The sequence below is a fragment of the Phyllobates terribilis genome, unplaced genomic scaffold, assembly GCF_046119375.1.
Source record: "Phyllobates terribilis strain yellow unplaced genomic scaffold, ASM4611937v1 Scaffold_1__5_contigs__length_1240528914, whole genome shotgun sequence".
NCBI classification, from domain to species: domain Eukaryota; kingdom Metazoa; phylum Chordata; class Amphibia; order Anura; family Dendrobatidae; genus Phyllobates; species Phyllobates terribilis.
The window spans coordinates 1157488549-1157507321 of record NW_027362761.1 but is presented as its reverse complement, the minus strand read 5'-3'; the positions used below and the strand labels follow the sequence as shown (position 1 = coordinate 1157507321).

Here is an 18773-nt window from a genome sequence, read left to right as displayed (position 1 = left end):
ATATATTATTACTCCTGACAGTGTGCTGAGTGACAGTCCAGCTGCCTAGTCAGGGCAAGGATGTGCCAGGCTGTAGTGCCGGCGTCCCTGCCCTCTGCTAGGCAGGGACGCTGCTCCTCTCACCGCTCTGCTCCGTGCCCGGCTTCCTCCCCCCGCTCTGCTGTCAGCGCGCGCTCCGTCCCGGCGTCCTCCTCCTGCTCTGCTCTCAGCGCGCGCTCCTTCCCGGCCCCTGTGCTTAGGGCGCGCGCGCGCGCGCTCCCCTCCTCTTAAAGGGGCCGCGCGCGCCGCCCTAAAGAGTCCCCGGCCAATGGCCGGAGGACTTCATCATATATAAGGCACCTCCTCCAAAATGGAGGTGCCCGAGCAATGTTGTTTGCACCTGTGTCTCACCTGTGCTTCAGCCCTCAGGTCCCGTTGCCAGTTTCCTGCCAGTTTCCTGCCAGTTTCCTGCCAGTTTCCTGCCAGTTTCCTGCTAGTTACCTGCCAGTACCTGCCAGTTACCTGCCTGATTCCTGCCTGAATACTTGTTACCTGTCTGCCAGTCTGAGGTCCGACGGTCTGCCTTACTACTCCTGTCAGTCTGTCTAAAGGACCAGCCTGCCCGCTCACCTGGGAGCGCATATCAGCTACCTGCCTGCTTGCCTGAGGTCCGACGGTCTGCCTTACTACTCCGGTCAGTCTGTCTATGGACCAGCTTGCCCGCTCACCTGGGAGCGCTTCTCCGTTATCTGCCTGCTTGCCAGCCCGGAGGCTCCGTTGTCACGTGCTGTGACCACCAGCTACTCCAGACTCTTGCCCGCTCACCTGGGAGCGCATCTCCGTTACCTGCCTGCTTGCCAGCCCGGAGGTCCCGTTGTCACGTGCGGTGACCATCAGCTATTCCAGAGACTCTTGCCCGCTCACCTGGGAGCGCTTCTCCGTTACCTACCTGCCTGCCAGCCCGGAGGTTCCGCCGTCACGTGCCGTGACCACCTGCTATTCCAGAGACTCTCGCTTGCTCACCTGGGAGCACACATCTACCACCTGCCTGCTAGCCTACCCGGAGGCTCTGCCATCACAGGTCGTACCTACCCCTTACCCAGAGACTGCCCTGATCACTTGCCGTAACTCCCTGTCCGTTCACCCAGAGACTGCCACCCGCTCCCTTACAAGGGCCGCCCCCTTGTATAGTAGCTCAGAGGTTCCGCCTCCCGGACCCGTTACAGTTTGCTCGGGCCATGGAACCCGGTGGCACCCAAGCTCCCTCGCTCTCGGACCTCGCTCTTGAACTGTCCCGTCAGAGGTCCCAACAGGAGGCCATCCTGGGTCACCTGCGGAATGTTAATACTCGCCTGAACACTCTGTCTGATCCACCAACAACCTCCGCCAGTGCCATATCTTGCAATCCGGCGGCTCCGCTGCTCACTAATACTATGGTATCCTACCCCGGACCCCGGCTTTCTGCACCTCCTCGCTTCGGAGGCGACCCCGTCCAGGCTCGGGGCTTCTTGAATCAGTGCACCCTGCATTTTGAACTTTTGTCCTACCAGTTTAACTCCGACCGGGCCAAAATTGCCTTCATCATGTCCCATCTCACCGGGGAGGCCCTGGCCTGGCTGAATCCTCTATGGGAGAGAGGAGACCCCCTGGTGTCCAACTTGCCTGCTTTTCTCACGGCTTTCCGGAAAGTCTTCGACGAACCCGGACAGAAGACCTCATCTGCATCATCGTTGCTACGCCTCCGTCAGGGGAGTCTCACCGTGGGCCAATATGCCATACGGTTCCGTACCCTTGCCTCGGAGCTGGCCTGGGATAACGACGCTCTGGTTTCCGTCTTCTGGGAGGGTCTGTCCGGCCGTATTAAAGATGAACTTGCCGGTCGGGACATTCCTACCACTCTCGATGACTTAATAACTCTTGCCACCCGAATTGACCTACGGTTTCAGGAGCGTGCCAAAGAGGTCACCCGTGAGAGAAGGATTCCACGTTTAGCTCCTACTTTCCAGAAACCCGTCATTCCCTCCATCTCTCCCCAGGTACACTCTCCTGAGCCTATGCAGGTCGACCAGACCAAGATGGTCAAAACCCGTCAGGACTCACGCCGTGCCGAGGGGAGCTGCTTCTACTGTGGCAGTAAGGAGCACCGGATCCGTGCCTGCCCGGAGAGGTCGGGAAACGCCTGTGTCTAGGTTCGCTCAGAGAGGTCCACCTAGACAAGAATAAATCCTCTCCATCCCTGCTGTTGTCAGTTTCGATCATCTACGGGGAGAACCGTTATTTCGAACTAGCCCAACTTGACTCTGGAGCAGCCGGGAACCTTATTTCACAGTCCCTGGTTGAGAAATACCGCATCCCCACCAAACCTCTGGCTGTACCCTTGTCTGTCGCTGCCGTGGATGGGGGCCTCTTACCTCGCCCCATTCAACTCATCACCGAATCCATTACCCTGCAGGTGGGAATGCTGCATTCTGAAAGTATCTCCTTTCATGTTCTGCCTGGACTCTCTCACGCCCTCTTGCTAGGTCTGCCCTGGCTCCAGAGACATGCACCCGTGCTAGACTGGCAAACCGGAGAGGTCCTTCGCTGGGGACAAGACTGTCATAAAACCTGCCTGGTTCCCGTCCATCCCGTCCGTCCCTCTCCTACCCCAGCTAATCTACCTGGACTTCCGATTCCTTATTGGTCTTATGCAGATGTCTTTAATAAAAAGGAGGCAGAGACATTACCACCACATAGACCATACGACTGTCCCATCGATCTGCTACCCGGTACTACTCCTCCCCGTGGGCGTATCTATCCTTTATCCGCTGCTGAGACCCGGTCAATGTCCGAATATATTGAGGAGAATCTGGCCAGAGGATTCATCCGGAAATCTACCTCCCCGGCGGGAGCAGGCTTCTTTTTCGTCAAAAAGAAGGACGGCTCTCTCCGTCCCTGTATAGACTATAGAGGCCTAAACCTGATCACGGTGAAGAATAAGTACCCCCTTCCGCTCATTCCAGAATTATTTGATCGTCTGAGGGGGGCTAGGATCTTCACCAAACTGGACCTTCGTGGGGCGTACAACCTGGTTCGTATTCGTCAGGGGGATGAATGGAAGACGGCATTCAACACCCGGGACGGCCACTATGAATACCTGGTAATGCCCTTTGGTCTCTGTAACGCTCCTGCCGTCTTTCAAGAGTTGGTCAATGACATCTTCCGGGACCTTCTCTACTCCTGCGTAGTGGTGTACCTGGACGACATCTTGGTCTTCTCTCCGGATCTCCAGACTCACCGGAGGGACGTTCGTCAGGTCCTGCTCAGGCTAAGGCAGAACCATCTCTACGCTAAATTTGAGAAGTGCCTCTTTGAGCAGACCTCGCTTCCGTTTCTGGGCTACATTATCTCTCAGACCGGCCTTCAAATGGATCCTGAGAAACTGTCTGCCATCGAGAAATGGCCCCGACCGGAGGGGTTGAAGGCCATTCAGCGTTTCCTGGGCTTCGCCAACTACTACCGCCTCTTCATACCACACTTCTCTTCCCGGACGGCCCCAATTTCTGCGCTCACCCGTAAAGGTACTAATCCCAAAGAGTGGCCACCCGAAGCAGAGGAGGCCTTTCTTTCCCTTAAACAGGCCTTCTCTTCCGCCCCGGTGCTGCATCGCCCAGATGGCAACAAGCAGTTCTTCCTGGAAGTTGACGCCTCCTCCTCTGGAGCCGGAGCGGTACTTACTCAAAAATCATCTTCCGGGAGGATGGTAACTTGTGGCTTCTTCTCTAAACTCTTCTCCTCCTCTGAGCGCAACTATTCCATAGGAGACCGAGAGTTATTGGCCATCAAACTGGCATTGGAGGAGTGGCGTTACCTGCTCGAGGGGGCTCTTCACCCGGTAATAATTTACACTGACCACAAGAACTTGGCTTACCTCCAGCATGCCCAGAGACTTAACCCGCGCCAAGCCCGGTGGTCCTTGTTTTTTGCTCGTTTTGATTTTGTCCTTCATTTTCGCCCGGCTAACAAAAACGTCAAGGCGGATGCCTTGTCTCGATCCTTTCTGGTGTCTGATCTCGAGGAGGATCCGAAACATATCATCGATCCCGCCAGAGTAATGCAGGTGGCTCCCGTGAGTCTAAATCGTCTTCCTCCTGGTAAGACGTTCGTACCAGTACCTGATCGGGAGAAGATTCTACACTGGGGTCATTCGTCTAAACTAGCTGGCCACGCCGATCAGAAAAAGACCCTCCAGCTTATTACTCGGCACTACTGGTGGCCTAACCTGCACAAGGATGTAATAGACTTTGTTTCTGCCTGTGTGTCCTGCGCCCGCAACAAAGTTCCGAGACACCTGCCGGCCGGCCGCCTCCTACCTCTGCCAGTACCTGCTGCCCCCTGGCAGTATATAGCGATGGACTTCATTACTGATCTGCCCGTCTCTGCCGGTTGTACGGTCATTTGGGTGGTCGCTGACCGCTTCTCCAAGATGGCTCACTTCATTCCACTGCCAGGTCTTCCGTCTGCACCCGAGCTGGCTAAAGACTTTATCCGCCACATCTTCCGTCTTCATGGCCTGCCCCGTCACATCGTGTCGGATCGTGGGGTACAGTTCACTTCCCGTTTCTGGAGAGCCACTTGTAAATTGCTGGACGTCACCCTGGACTTCTCCTCCGCTTACCACCCACAGTCTAATGGTCAAGTGGAGCGGATCAATCAGAACCTGACCAGTTACCTTCGGCACTTCGTTAATGCCCACCATTCTGACTGGGTGGATCTCCTACCATGGGCCGAATTCTCGTACAACAATCACGAGAGCGAGTCTTCCTCCAAATCCCCGTTTTTTGTAGTCTACGGTCAGCATCCTCGGATCCCGTTTCCCGTCTCCACCTCGGCGGACAATCCGGCTGCGGAATCTCTTGTTAACAAATTTTCCTCCATATGGGAGAGTACCCGGTCCGCACTCCTTCTGTCATCCGAGCGTATGAAAAGACACGCTGACAAAAAACGTCTGGACCCTCCTCAATTCCGCCCTGGGGATAAAGTCTGGCTCTCGTCCAAATATGTCCGGCTCAAGATCCCTTCCTATAAGTTAGGGCCTCGGTTCATCGGCCCACTGGAGGTCATCAGTCAGATCAACCCGGTGGCCTATAAATTGAAACTCCCGGCCAACTTACGGATCCCTAACTCCTTCCATGTGTCTCTCCTCAAACCTGTGGTACTTAACTCTTTTTCCAAGTCTACAGGTACGCCTCCTGCTCCGGTTTCTGCTGAGGACGAGTTTGAGGTAGAGAACATTCTTGCCACCAAAAGGGTAAGAGGAAAGACCTTTTTCCTGGTAGATTGGAAGGGGTTTGGTCCTGAGGAGAGAACGTGGGAGCCCCGGGAGAACATCCATGCCCCTCTCATCCTAGCTAAATTTCTGTCTGGCCTAAAAAAGGGGGGGCCTAAAGGGGGGGGTACTGTAGTGCCGGCGTCCCTGCCCTCTGCTAGGCAGGGACGCTGCTCCTCTCACCGCTCTGCTCCGTGCCCGGCTTCCTCCCCCCGCTCTGCTGTCAGCGCGCGCTCCGTCCCGGCGTCCTCCTCCTGCTCTGCTCTCAGCGCGCGCTCCTTCCCGGCCCCTGTGCTTAGGGCGCGCGCGCGCGCGCTCCCCTCCTCTTAAAGGGGCCGCGCGCGCCGCCCTAAAGAGTCCCCGGCCAATGGCCGGAGGACTTCATCATATATAAGGCACCTCCTCCAAAATGGAGGTGCCCGAGCAATGTTGTTTGCACCTGTGTCTCACCTGTGCTTCAGCCCTCAGGTCCCGTTGCCAGTTTCCTGCCAGTTTCCTGCCAGTTTCCTGCTAGTTACCTGCCAGTACCTGCCAGTTACCTGCCTGATTCCTGCCTGAATACTTGTTACCTGTCTGCCAGTCTGAGGTCCGACGGTCTGCCTTACTACTCCTGTCAGTCTGTCTAAAGGACCAGCCTGCCCGCTCACCTGGGAGCGCATATCAGCTACCTGCCTGCTTGCCTGAGGTCCGACGGTCTGCCTTACTACTCCGGTCAGTCTGTCTATGGACCAGCTTGCCCGCTCACCTGGGAGCGCTTCTCCGTTATCTGCCTGCTTGCCAGCCCGGAGGCTCCGTTGTCACGTGCTGTGACCACCAGCTACTCCAGACTCTTGCCCGCTCACCTGGGAGCGCATCTCCGTTACCTGCCTGCTTGCCAGCCCGGAGGTCCCGTTGTCACGTGCGGTGACCATCAGCTATTCCAGAGACTCTTGCCCGCTCACCTGGGAGCGCTTCTCCGTTACCTACCTGCCTGCCAGCCCGGAGGTTCCGCCGTCACGTGCCGTGACCACCTGCTATTCCAGAGACTCTCGCTTGCTCACCTGGGAGCACACATCTACCACCTGCCTGCTAGCCTACCCGGAGGCTCTGCCATCACAGGTCGTACCTACCCCTTACCCAGAGACTGCCCTGATCACTTGCCGTAACTCCCTGTCCGTTCACCCAGAGACTGCCACCCGCTCCCTTACAAGGGCCGCCCCCTTATATAGTAGCTCAGAGGTTCCGCCTCCCGGACCCGTTACACAGGCTTCCTCCATGTGTCTCCTGTTCTGAGTGATTACCTGGCTCCTTAGCTGGTTCTCTGCCTCCAATTACTGCCAGTTGTAGCTTAGCTCAAGTGGTATGTGTTTGCTCTGTGCTCCCTGTCTTGTATTCTGATCTTTGTTGCCCGACCTTGGATTTGCCTTTGACCATCCCTTTGCCTAGCCCCTTTATTTTGATCCGCTACCTTCCTGGAATTCTGACCTCGGACCATGACCTGACTACGCCTCTATCTTTCCCCTTACTTTATGATGAGCCCTCTTGGTATCTGACCCCGGACCGCTTGACTACCCAACCTCATGGCTTGTCCCTGAGCAGTGACTAGCATCACAGTACTATACAAAAAATGATGCTCTAGATATGTCAGGTCCTCTTCAAGCTGCCCACACTCCATAGATTACTATCCAAATCCATCAATTCTATCAGTACCAGCTAATAATCTAATCTAATACATATAGGGAAACCTCGAGAGCCCCTCAGTGACTGATATTGGAGAAACAAAGAATGGATATGTTCATGTGTTAAGGGTGCTTAACAATGATGTTCTCTCATGATTGAAATGGATTATCCCATGAATCATTCTCATAACAAAAGTCCCTAAAGGTTGGTATTAGCTGTTTGTGTTTTTTTTTTTTTAATAATTTTCAATGTTTCTAGAATAAAGAAAAACACTCTTTCTAATAGTTTCTACTTCCATTTGTCCCAAGTAGTGCTTTTGAGGGCAGGTCTGTATAAAATCAGTCTCCTTCCCCCTCTGGCAGCTGCTAATGTTGTCCCTTCTAACTACCCCTATAGAAGCAGTGTTCTCAGCTGTTCTGCTAATTACTGTGCAGACTGTGCTCCTTTCCTGACAACCAGAGAGAAATGTTTTTCCAATACCTGCTCTGGAGTGAAGAGGGGATGACTGTGCAGAGATCTGGCTGTGGGGAGAGTGACTGAGCATGTGCGTCCACCAGCTCTTAATAGGTGGATGCGCACGTTGCTATACATTATGAACACCAGGTGGCGCCATACTGACTGAATAAATGTCAGAACTCATGGCTGGATCGAGTTTTTAACATTTTCCGGTGTCTTTACAGCGCGTTTTATCCGAAATAAGGAAAGAAGAAGATGACAAATTGTCCTTTAACAAAACGAAACTCCAGCCGCCTCCGATAAAGAAGGTGAGTCTAGGGCTCTGTGCACACAGAGTCATTTTACAGCCAACTCATTTTCTAGTGTAACCACTTTAACCATTTCTTAAGTTTTTTCAAAGTGGACTCGTTTCAAAAGACTCTTCAAAGAAACTCTCCGTTCGCATACCTTTAGGGTATGTTCACACTACAGTTTTGCTTTTTCAATTTTCATTTGAGATTTTCGTACGGAAACCGCTCCAGGAAACTTTGATGCTTTAAGGAGGCATCTACTGTATTTTTTTAGCAGTTTTTAACCACTTTTTGGGAGACTATTTTCTGTCTTTTTTTAATTTTCTTTATATCCATCAAGCAATGAATAAAACGCGAGCATTTTCCAAGACGTGAATGCTAATCTAACTTTTATTGTATGTATGGAGCGACTTCATAGCGGAAATGGTCTTCAGAATGTACGCCGCTTCTGTTACCCATTTGACACTTTTGGAGACCTGAAGTGGTTAAAAAAATGTCTGAAAAGACAGAACATAAGACCCGCAAGTCGTTCTTACATAGAAAGTGGTTCTGAGGCTTCAAAATACTCTACGGCTACGGCCACACCTGAGTCTTTTTGCTGAGTTTTTGCAGAAAACCCAAGTTTTTGAGGAGTTTTGAGATTTGGAAAGTTTTCGCTCAGCTTTTGCTCCAAAACCTCCACAAGTGTGCACATACTCCAATTCTGTGTAACCCGTGGGGGATATTTGCTGTTTCCATGGATGAGTGACACATCTGGTCGCAGGATTCTCCATCTTTGCCATCTTATGGACGGCATAGAAGTCTTGCTTTGTGCCCACTGGTTGACTTGCAAGGATCAATGTTCTTCCAAACAGTCTCAGCTGTGCCGACAGAGAGTCCTGGAATATTTAAACAGGTTTTCCAGAGAATAAGTCATCAGTATGAGATCAGTGGGGGTCTGACACCTGACACCCCCATCAATCAGCTGCTCGGATGTTGGTGGCAACTTCAAAAATCTCCGCTCCTATTGGAGAGAATAAGAGCTGACCTGCAGTACCAGGAGTGGCCACTACAGTGTGTGGCGCTGTGCACTGCTTACACCCGACCACTGCACGTAACAGCTGATCGGTGGGGATGTCGGGTGTCGGACCCCTACTATTGTGATATTGATGACACCTATTGTCCTCATGCCTAGATGGCACGTGACCGGAAGTAAATGGAGACCGATGGGGACTGGTGGCACCGCGGCTTATCACATCACCTGCCTCTTAGAAAAAAATATACAATCCATTTTATGTAAAATTACCACTAGGGGGAGCTCTGTGCACACGGATGTATACAGCTAGTGCTGAGCTCTGTGGAGACAGTAGGCACAGATATGGAGCGGAGGTGGCCTTCTTTGCACAGGGGGAGACCTGGTGCCGGTGTGCAGGGAGCACCAGATTATGAATCCTAGCAATATTGATTGGAGAGCGTTTTCTTCCATATTATTCCCTCCAGGTGGACAATGTCCCAGTGAGACTGAATGCGGCGGCCATACTGAGAGAGGGCGCTCTATATCAGAGGCAGGTGGAGGACGAGCTGAACAGGTAGAGTACGCAGAGGAGTCTCATGTAGTGCAGCACACAGGCAGTGCCGCCCTCCGCTGCCTCCATTGTGAGCGAGCCATTAGAAAATGGCCGATTTACATTTGACCAATTGTCACGTACATATTATTGGGATATATGGTATTATACACTATTATATAGCCTGTAGAAAGCACATAGCCAGCAATTACTCATTTTCGACTACATTATTAATTTTTTTTTCTCATGCCAGTAAATGTGTCTGACCCGTGATTTGTGTCACCATCGGGCTCAAACGTCTGCAATGGAGGCACAGACAGTATTTTAGATTATTGAAATTGCATGCCGCCCCTAAAAAACCTCCCTCCCGGACAAAGAGAGGTACCGGGAGGGAGTGAGCGAAACGCTGAGCCGAGTGATTCTCGCATAGAAGGGAAAGAGTGGTACCGGGAGGGAGTGAGCGAAACGCTGAGCTGAGTGATTCTCGCATAGAAGGGAAAGAGTGGTACCGGGAGGGAGTGAGCGAAACACTGAGCTGTGTGATTCTCGCATAGAGGAGAAAGAGAGGTACCGGGAGGGAGTGAGCGAAATGCTGAGCTGTGTGATTCTCATATAGAGGGGAAAGAGAGGTACCGGGAGGGAGTGAGCGAAACGCTGAGCTGTGTGATTCTCATATAGAGGGGAAAGAGTGGTACCGGGAGGGAGTGAGTGAAACGCTGAGCTGAGTGATTCTCGCATAGAAGGGAAAGAGTGGTACCGGGAGGGAGTGAGCGAAACGCTGAGCTGTGTGATTTTCGCATAGAGGAGAAAGAGAGGTACCGGGAGGGAGTGAGCGAAACGCTGAGCTGTGTGATTCTCATATAGAGGGGAAAGAGAGGTACCGGGAGGGAGTGAGCGAAACGCTGAGCTGTGTGATTCTCATATAGAGGGGAAAGAGTGGTACCGGGAGGGAGTGAGTGAAACGCTGAGCTGTGTGATTCTCGCATAGAAGGGAAAGGGTGGTACCGGGAGGGAGTGAGCGAAACGCTGAGCTGTGTGATTCTCGCATAGAGGGGAAAGAGTGGTACCGAGAGGGAGTGAGTGAAACGCTGAGCTGTGTGATTCTCGCATAGAGGGGAAAGAGTGGTACCGGGAGGGAGTGAGCGAAACGCTGAGCTGTGTGATTCTCACATAGAGGGGAAAGAGAGGTACCGGGAGGGAGTGAGCAAAACGCTGAGCTGTGTGATTCTCGCATAGAGGAGAAAGAGTGGTACCGGGAGGGAGTGAGCGAAACGCAGAGCTGTGTGATTCTCGCATAGAGGAGAAAGAGTGGTACCGGGAGGGAGTGAGCGAAACGCAGAGCTGTGTGATTCTCGCATAGAGGGGAAAGAGTGGTACCTGTAGGGAATGAGCGAAACACTGAGCTGTGTGATTCTCACATAGAGGGGAAAGAGTGGTACCGGGAGAGAGTGAGCGAAACGCTGAGCTGAGTGATTCTCGCATAGAGGAGAAAGAGTGGTACCGGGAGGGAGTGAGCGAAACGCTGAGCTGTGTGATTCTCACATAGAGGGGAAAGAGTGGTACCGGGAGGGAATGAGCAAAACGCTGAGCTGTGTGATTCTCACATAGAGGGGAAAGAGTGGTACCGGGAGGGAGTGAGCAAAACGCTGAGCTGTGTGATTCTCGCATAGAGGGGAAAGAGTGGTACCGGGAGGGAGTGAGCGAAATGCTGAGCTGTGTGATCCTTGCATGCCGCCCCTAAAAAACTGCATAGAGAGGAAAGAAAGGTGCTGTGAGGGAGTGAGCGAAATGCTGAGCTGGGCTGTTAAATAGCTGCGACACATGCAGGGATTGACTAACGAACAGGCAATCCCTGCATGTGTCGCAGCTGTCTAACAGCCGCTGTGACTCGAACATAGTTGACGAGCATGACGAAAATATTCGGTCAGCACCCGAGTTTACTCGGTGAAAGGATGTAACTGAGCACACTCGCTCATCACTAGTAACAATGTTTTGAACTTTTGACTTTCAGGCTCCATATCTCTCCATCCACTTCTGCTTTGAACGTGAGACTTCCATCATTTTATAGACAATCTTCTTGGCTATCTCATACATTAATTTGACTACTATTTAGCATATGATTAGTTATGCAGATTCTTGTCATGTCGCTGCATTGTTACTGTTTTGCTCCTGATGGTGGAAAAATCTTTTTCTTCTTGTTTACTACAAATTACAACCTGTTCTCACATTCCCTAATAGCTCCGTGTGTTATTGGGTCGATTCCCAAGAGAAATTTCACTCAAGGAGCTTCCATGAAGAAGATTTCCCAAGAAAAGAGAAACTGCATCATCCAGCTCATCGATATCGGCCTCTCGGCCAAGAAAATTGCCAAACTGCATCATGTGAGCGCCATGACAGTAGGAAGAATGTGAAATGAAGTCCATCCAATAGCCAAGAGGTGACGTCCAGGCAAAATATCGGAGTGAACAAGTCGCTCATCACAAGGTCTATCAGCTCTGGTGCGACAAACACGACAGCGGAGGAGGCTCATAAGCTTCGTAATAGATCACAGACGTCCATGCGAGCACCGGGCAACGCACGTTACACAAGTCTGGAATGGTGGCCAGAAAAAAGGTGAAGAAGCCGCGACTTCAATATCCTCATAAGAAGTGTCAGCTCGAGTCTGAGAAAAAGTACGAAAAGTGAAAGATTAGAAACGGGAGACTGGGAGCGATGAGACGAAAGTCAATAGGCGAAGCTCTGATGGGTGCAAATGGGTCTGGAAGAAATAAGGGAAAAAGGGGCGAACGGGTGGAGAAATTGAAGGAACTGTTAAGTTTATTGGAGGAAGCCTGATGATATGGGGATGCTTCACAGCCAATGAAGTTGGATACTTGACCAGGATCGATGGTGGTCTCAATGCTGAGCTATATGTGAGTATCCTGCAAGACGAGTTACTTCGTACATTCAAGTACTATGGGTATAAAAAGGATGACATAGTGTTCCAGCAGGACAATGACCCAAAGCAGACATCAAGATTGGCCAAGAAATGGTTCAATGACAATGACGTCGAGGAGCTGGATTGTCCCCACAGTCCCCAGATCTCAAATGAATCTATCACTTGTGTGTAGAGTAGAAGAAAAAGCTGTATACATACCCGAGTGAGTCCAAGAGCATGCACCAACTATGGGAACGTGTAGAAGAGAGCTGAGATCAGATGTTGGTGGAGACATGCTGGAACCTGATAGAGAACATGCCCAGAAGAATTCATTCAGGCAGTGCTGAAAGCCAAAGGTGGATTTAAAAAATATGAAAAATTAAAATTTTAGACTTTTAGGAGCAAAACAGTAACAATGCAGCGACATGACAAGAATATGCATAACTAATCATATGCTAAATAGTTGCAAGTCACATTTATATATGAGATTGCCAAGATGATTGTCTATAAAATGATGGCAGTCTCATGTTTGAAGCAGTAGTGGATGGAGAGATATGGAGCCTGAAAGTCAAAAGGTCAAAACATTGTTACCCTTTTGCTTGTCAGTGTATAAAAACACATCACTGCCCCCTATAGATTGGAACATGGACCTGAATATTCTTTTTAGTAGTTATTTTCATTAGCATTTGAACCGGCACATCACACCATCATCCAGCAATCATAGTCACTGTAACAAAACCTATGATTTCCACCAAAAGACAACCACCCCTGAGGCTGTCTGTGGAGCTGTCAGAATTCCAGTTGTCCTTCTACAGTTTGACCACTACTGGCTGCTATTGTTCACCTTAATAATTTTTCTGCAATCCCACTCCTTACCACTGGAGGCTGCTGTTGTGTTCTGCAATTGCCTTTTACTAAGTGCTTGAGTATTGTGTCTAGCTGTTAGCCTAGTTTCCAGTCTCCAAGCTCCTGAACATTCTTACCTAGATTGTTCTTGCCTATCTACGGATTATTTCTATTGGTTTCCAGCAGTACTAAGCCAGTATCGTAACAGGAGCAGATCACTTGTCACTAGGGTTTATGAGGTTTTCTTATTCCCATTACTGAGATAGGTGATGATAGTTGGTGCTCATAAAGTTCTATGGAGAAGTGTAACTGTCCTTTCCGGAGAACTTGCAGCGGAATGTCTGTGTTCCTCTAGCTCCTCCTTCCTCCATATAATTTTAAATGCACCAACTGTCACCTCCAATCTCAGTAATGGGAAAGTCTGTCTCAATACAGATTTTACAAACTTGACCCATAAATTTGAGAATAAAAGATCAATCCAGGAGAAGAAAGAAGCAGATTTCTCTGATAAGACATAAAAGTTGCTTATTTTCATGTGTACTATTGATTTATTAAATAAAAATTAAGATGACGGTTTCTCTTTAAGAACAATTTTTTGTATGGAGAAGCCAAAGAAACCCAGTTGATCTTAAAGGGGTTGTCTAACAAGAGCAAACCTCTCCCCTGGCTGTTTGTGGCTGTGTGCTTCTGATTGATTGACATTTTGGGCTGGCCTGAACTATACACAGGCAGCTTTGTCTTTGCAGCATCAAAGGATCGCAGGGGCACTGAAACTGGCCCGATCATGTGATCTGGCAAGCTTCAGAGCAGCGCTTGCATACTCTATAGAAAAGGGTTGTAAGCACCGCACTCCTTGCTTAGGAGACCAGCCACCCTTTATACATAATACTCTTAAAAAATCCCACTATTAGGATTTTTAATCATGTTTTTATATGCACTTTGCAATTTTACCCATTAGAGATGTTGAGACAACCCCTTTAAGATTGCTTATCTTCCATAGATTGAAGACAATTTCAATATGCCTACTAGAAACCTCCAGCAGGGGGAGCTCAGGAGTTTAAGACCTAATAATTGACATGAAACTAAATTGTGATGGACATTCGGTTTTACAGTACTGAGCGACATTGGATATTTTATCTGGCCATCTTCATGTTCAGATCTGATAAATGAAGAAAAAGTTTAGAAAAAAAGCATTGTAATATGTCTTATTACAGAAAAATATTTCTTTCCCCACTAATCAGCCACGATTTTTCCCTGTACTGATCAATCATAGTACATGTACATGATCAAGCTCATAAACTGCTCAAATCTGTCTACAGCTCTGTCTTCAATAGCTATTTTTTATTGTTTATCATAAATCAACAGTACAAGTGAATATTAAAAACTTTGTAATATGTCTTAATAGAAAACAAAAGTATATTTCCCACTTATACTGTAAGTCATTTAGTGTCTCCCTGCAATTACCATTCACTCTCATAAACAGCTCTAATCTGTCAACAGATCTGTCTATGGTAGCTACTTTTCTATTTTTTGTATCATAAATTAACAGTACGAGTGAACATAAGAAACTTTGTAATATGTTTTATTAGAAAACATGTATATTTCCCCATTAATCAGCCACTTTTTTCCTGCACTGATCATTCAAGGTCATAAACTGCTCAGATCTATCTACAACTCTTTCTTTAGTAATTCCTCGTTTATTTTTTTTTATCATAAATGAACAGTAGAAGCAAATATTAGAAACTTTGTAAGATGTCTTATTAGAAAAAAATTAATATTTCCCATGTATCAGTCATTTCATCTCTCCCTGCAATGATCATTCACGCTTATAAACTGCTCAAATCTTTCAACACATCTGTCTACAGTAGTTACTTTTTTATTTTTTTGGTAAATCAACAGCACAAAGTAATATAAGAACCTTTGTAATATGTTTTATTAGAAAATATGTATATTTCCCCACTCATCAGTCACTTCTTCTTTCCCTGTAATAATCATTCACTCTCATAAGCTGCTCAAATCTGTCTACAGATCTCTCTCCAGTGAGGGATTAAACTATTACTGCTGCTTATAGAAGTCTATGGAGAGGAAAGAAGCTGGAGGGAGAAAGAGACACAAAATGAAACTGCTGAGACTTCTAGTTACTAGAGCCTACAGAGGGGATATCTGCTGATATAAGTCATATAGTGGCCAGAAATAATGTTATTCCTAATGTCCACACATGACCGCTTTCTAAAAAATAAAACCCTGGTGATCTAAGCTAAATTCTCTGGCGATCTAAGGTAGAAGAAGGTGGCAAATGTTAGGTACAGTTTGCCTCTGGTTGGTTCTGTGCTCCGCAGACCCCTTAGTGGATAGGGAGCCTTAGGCAGCTGCCTAGTTTGGCAACTCCTGACACAGCCGCTGCCTTTGTCGTTGCATATTCCCAACAGTTTCTGTTAATTTGCGTTACACTTTCCAGAATAGAGAAGCTGATTGATGGCGCCCGGGATCCGAGTGAGTTTCTAGAATGGCAGCGGCAAATGTTGGCAAAGGACCTGGAAAGGCAACTAGCCGATATAGAGTGCCGGCGTCTGGAAGGAAAACTGAGCCGTGAGGAAGCTGTGCTGGCGCGGCAGAACCTCATCCAGGAGAACAAGAAAAAGGTCCTAATGAAGAAAGAGGAGGTGAGAGGTGGAAGCGGGCAGATTTGTAAAGCTACTGTCAGCGCTGAGGCATTGGCAGCGCCGCCACGCAGACTCGAATTACTCCGAACCATCCAAGCAGGAAGGATTCACTTATCTGTATCTGTTGCCTTTATCCACCCGACATTAATCCTTATTCTAATTTCCTAGACAAACAGCCTCACTTCAAGTGTGACAGCGAGAAATGAATAAAACCCAGGCGATCGTAACCCGCCGGTCTCAATTGTTAATCCATTAGGGGTTTACCGCAACAATAAAGGAAGATGTCGGGGGGCATATGTGAATATAGGGGTAACAGAAAAATGAAACCTTATTTTGTCACTGGCGATAAAGTGAAATCATAAATTCTGTCTCCTTACAAAACTCCAGCTATTAATCTGTAGACTGTCTCTGTCAGGGGCTTTGTTAAAGGGTTATTACCATCCTCATAAATGGCTATATTCTCAGAAAGAGCTTGTAAATACAAGCAAGTTTACAATTCACCACTTGTTAAAATCTTCAACCGCTTTTGAGATATCAACACTTTTGTTTTCAGCTCATCGCCTTGGAGACCGACCACCGCTGCTAGACAAGAGAACATGTGCAGTACATACAAGCTCTTATCTATCAGATTTGTAAGCGCTACTTTGAAGCTGGCCGGGATCGCTGGAGATGTCTGCTTTGAAGCTGGTCAGGATCGCTGGAGAGCGCTGCTTTGAAGCTGGCCGGGATCGCTGGAGAGCGCTGTTACCTCCTAATCCCGGCTGGCTTCAGTTGCAGTGCTTACAAGCTAGACTTCAGCGGTGGTCGGTCTCCAAGGCAACGAGCGCTAAACAAAAGAAACATTTTAATGTCTCAAGAACGGCTGCAAATTTTAAGCAATAAATTGCAGAATCGCTTGTTTTTACAAGAGCAATACCCAATTAATGAAGATGGGAATGACTCTCTTATCGGACAGCCGTCGCCCAACATTCTTTCGTCAGACAAATATCTCAATAGCCCGGCACAAACATATACAGTACTTAAGTCTGCTGAGCATGTTTTTTAATAGAAAGAGGGGGATCATCCCCTTACCTGTCTTGTGATTAAGGCCCCATACACATTAGACTGACGTTCGCTGAACCCAGCGATATTATCAGGATCGGCTGACAGTCTAAGGCCTCATTCAGACGTCACTATTTTCCACGTAGGAGAAAAACGGACCAATTACTCTGATCAGAGTTTGATCCAAGTGTCATCATTTTTTTCATACGTGGAGAGAAAAAAGAAAAACTTTTTCACCTACTCCTTTCTGACAATCCCTGTAATTCGGATCGCACTTGGATGTCACCCGAGTACGGTCTGTTGTTTTTCATGGACGTGTAGACTTGCATTGCCGATTTTGATCAAAATCTGACATGTCTCAGATAATTTTTTGTGAACCTCTCGGTCCGAGGAAAAGTCAGACATGTACACAGCCCCATAGAATACCATGGGTACAAGTGCTATCCATGAAAAATATTCCCAGCACTCGTACGAGAAAATCGGACGTGTAAACGAGCCCTAATGTGTGTGAAAACTTCCTGACTCTCCCTTGATGGAAGATGTCGGGGAAGGAAAAGATTGGAATATTGTTCTAGGTTAGAGAACTATTTCGGCACCACACCATGTGCAATCCGCAGAAATTACCATGTGTGAAGGGGCTCTTAGATTATTTTGGTGGTGCAACAAGCCAAGTGCAAATGAATTCGAATGAAGAGCAAAGAAAGGCAGCACTCAGCGAATCTTCAATCTAATAGTCCATTATTCCTTTAGGTGGGACATCGTCGCGGTGTGCAAGGTGATAGGGGAGACAGGGGAGAGGTGAGATGGACTAAGGCCGTTTCGCAACCTTCTGGTGCTTCTACGGGACCTTGGACCTGTAGAAGAACCAGAAGGTTGCGAAATGGTCGTTGTCCATCTCACCTCTCCGCCACATGTCTCACCTGTCACCCTGCACACCGCGAAGATGTCCCACCTAAAGGAATATTAGATTGAAGATTGGAATATTGGATCCCAGTGGCCGACCCTTTTGTCCTGCGTGGAGATGGGACACCACTCGAGGAGTCTGGCATAGAAAACACAGGAGCACTTGGCCGAGGAAGTTCTGAGAGCAACACCCATCTAATGTGTATGGGGACCTTTACTCTCAAGTGAAGCCTGCAGACGTAGACGGAGGAGCTCCAGGCTTATGCATCATAAGATTATCGTCACTTTGCAATTTTTATAATCATCTGGTTGTTTGGTCTTTAGACGGAGAAGCTGATGCGGGAATACGCCGAGAAACGTCTGCAAGAAGAGAAGGAGATGAGGGACCTGGTGGAGCAAGTGTCTGAGGGACACAAAAACACTAAACAGGCAAGATTGAAGCTCCAGAAATACAAGCAGCAAATAGGTATGTGATAATAGAAGAATTGGGTCATAACTTCAGTCTCGCTTTAGACAGTAAAGTAAAAGAAAGTCTACCCAGAGGTGTTACCTTTACCGAAGACGTCTCCCTCCATGAGGTGTCGGTGGTATGTGTGCCAGGAGCTGGGTGCTCAGGAGAATCAGCAAGAACTTCTGCCTTAATGGGAGTGTTCAGATACATACAGCAATAAACTGCAGGCGCTTATATACAAAAGAGCAAAGCCAGCCATTGAGAACACATTCCACGGTCTGATCGTGCTCTTGCATAGCAGAGTCGGGAAGGATAGCCGTCGGGAAGGATAGCCGCTATTCTTTTGTCATGTCGCCTTCTTGGGGACCACTATCTGTTATTACGACCTGGTTTTATCCCTCTCTAGTACAAGAAGTAGCGGAGGAGAGCTGGGAGCTGTTACGCCAGGCCTTAGAGGAGGCACAGGAGGAGCTGAGGAAGAAATTTGAGCTGATCCGTGAGATACGAGCCATGGAGTCAGTGCCAATCATTAGACAAAAGTTTGTGGATCTAACACAGGTGAGTGCACTGTAATCCTAGATGTGTGGTATGCCGATAGGCCTTCTTAAGGGTATTATTCACAGGATTATTCTTTGCCTCGAGTAGCAAAAAATCTTGCCAACCAATCACAATTGTGAGATTTTTATATTGTTTGCATGGCTCACACATAAGGATCT

The 18773-nt window shown here is 48.5% G+C and overlaps 1 protein-coding gene across 4 annotated transcripts in view; it reads left to right on the top strand.

The window, feature by feature from the left end:
* LOC141162527 (cilia- and flagella-associated protein 99-like) overlaps nt 1-18773 on the top strand; it is an 89996-nt gene that overhangs the window by 57754 nt on the left and 13469 nt on the right. For all 4 annotated transcript variants that reach the window (XM_073648749.1, XM_073648724.1, XM_073648732.1 and 1 more), the window contains 5 exons: nt 7627-7710; nt 9172-9260; nt 15458-15662; nt 17931-18072; nt 18464-18615. In XM_073648749.1, coding sequence (XP_073504850.1) covers nt 7627-7710; nt 9172-9260; nt 15458-15662; nt 17931-18072; nt 18464-18615 — 672 coding nt within the window. The remainder of the gene's footprint in view (nt 1-7626; nt 7711-9171; nt 9261-15457; nt 15663-17930; nt 18073-18463; nt 18616-18773) is intronic.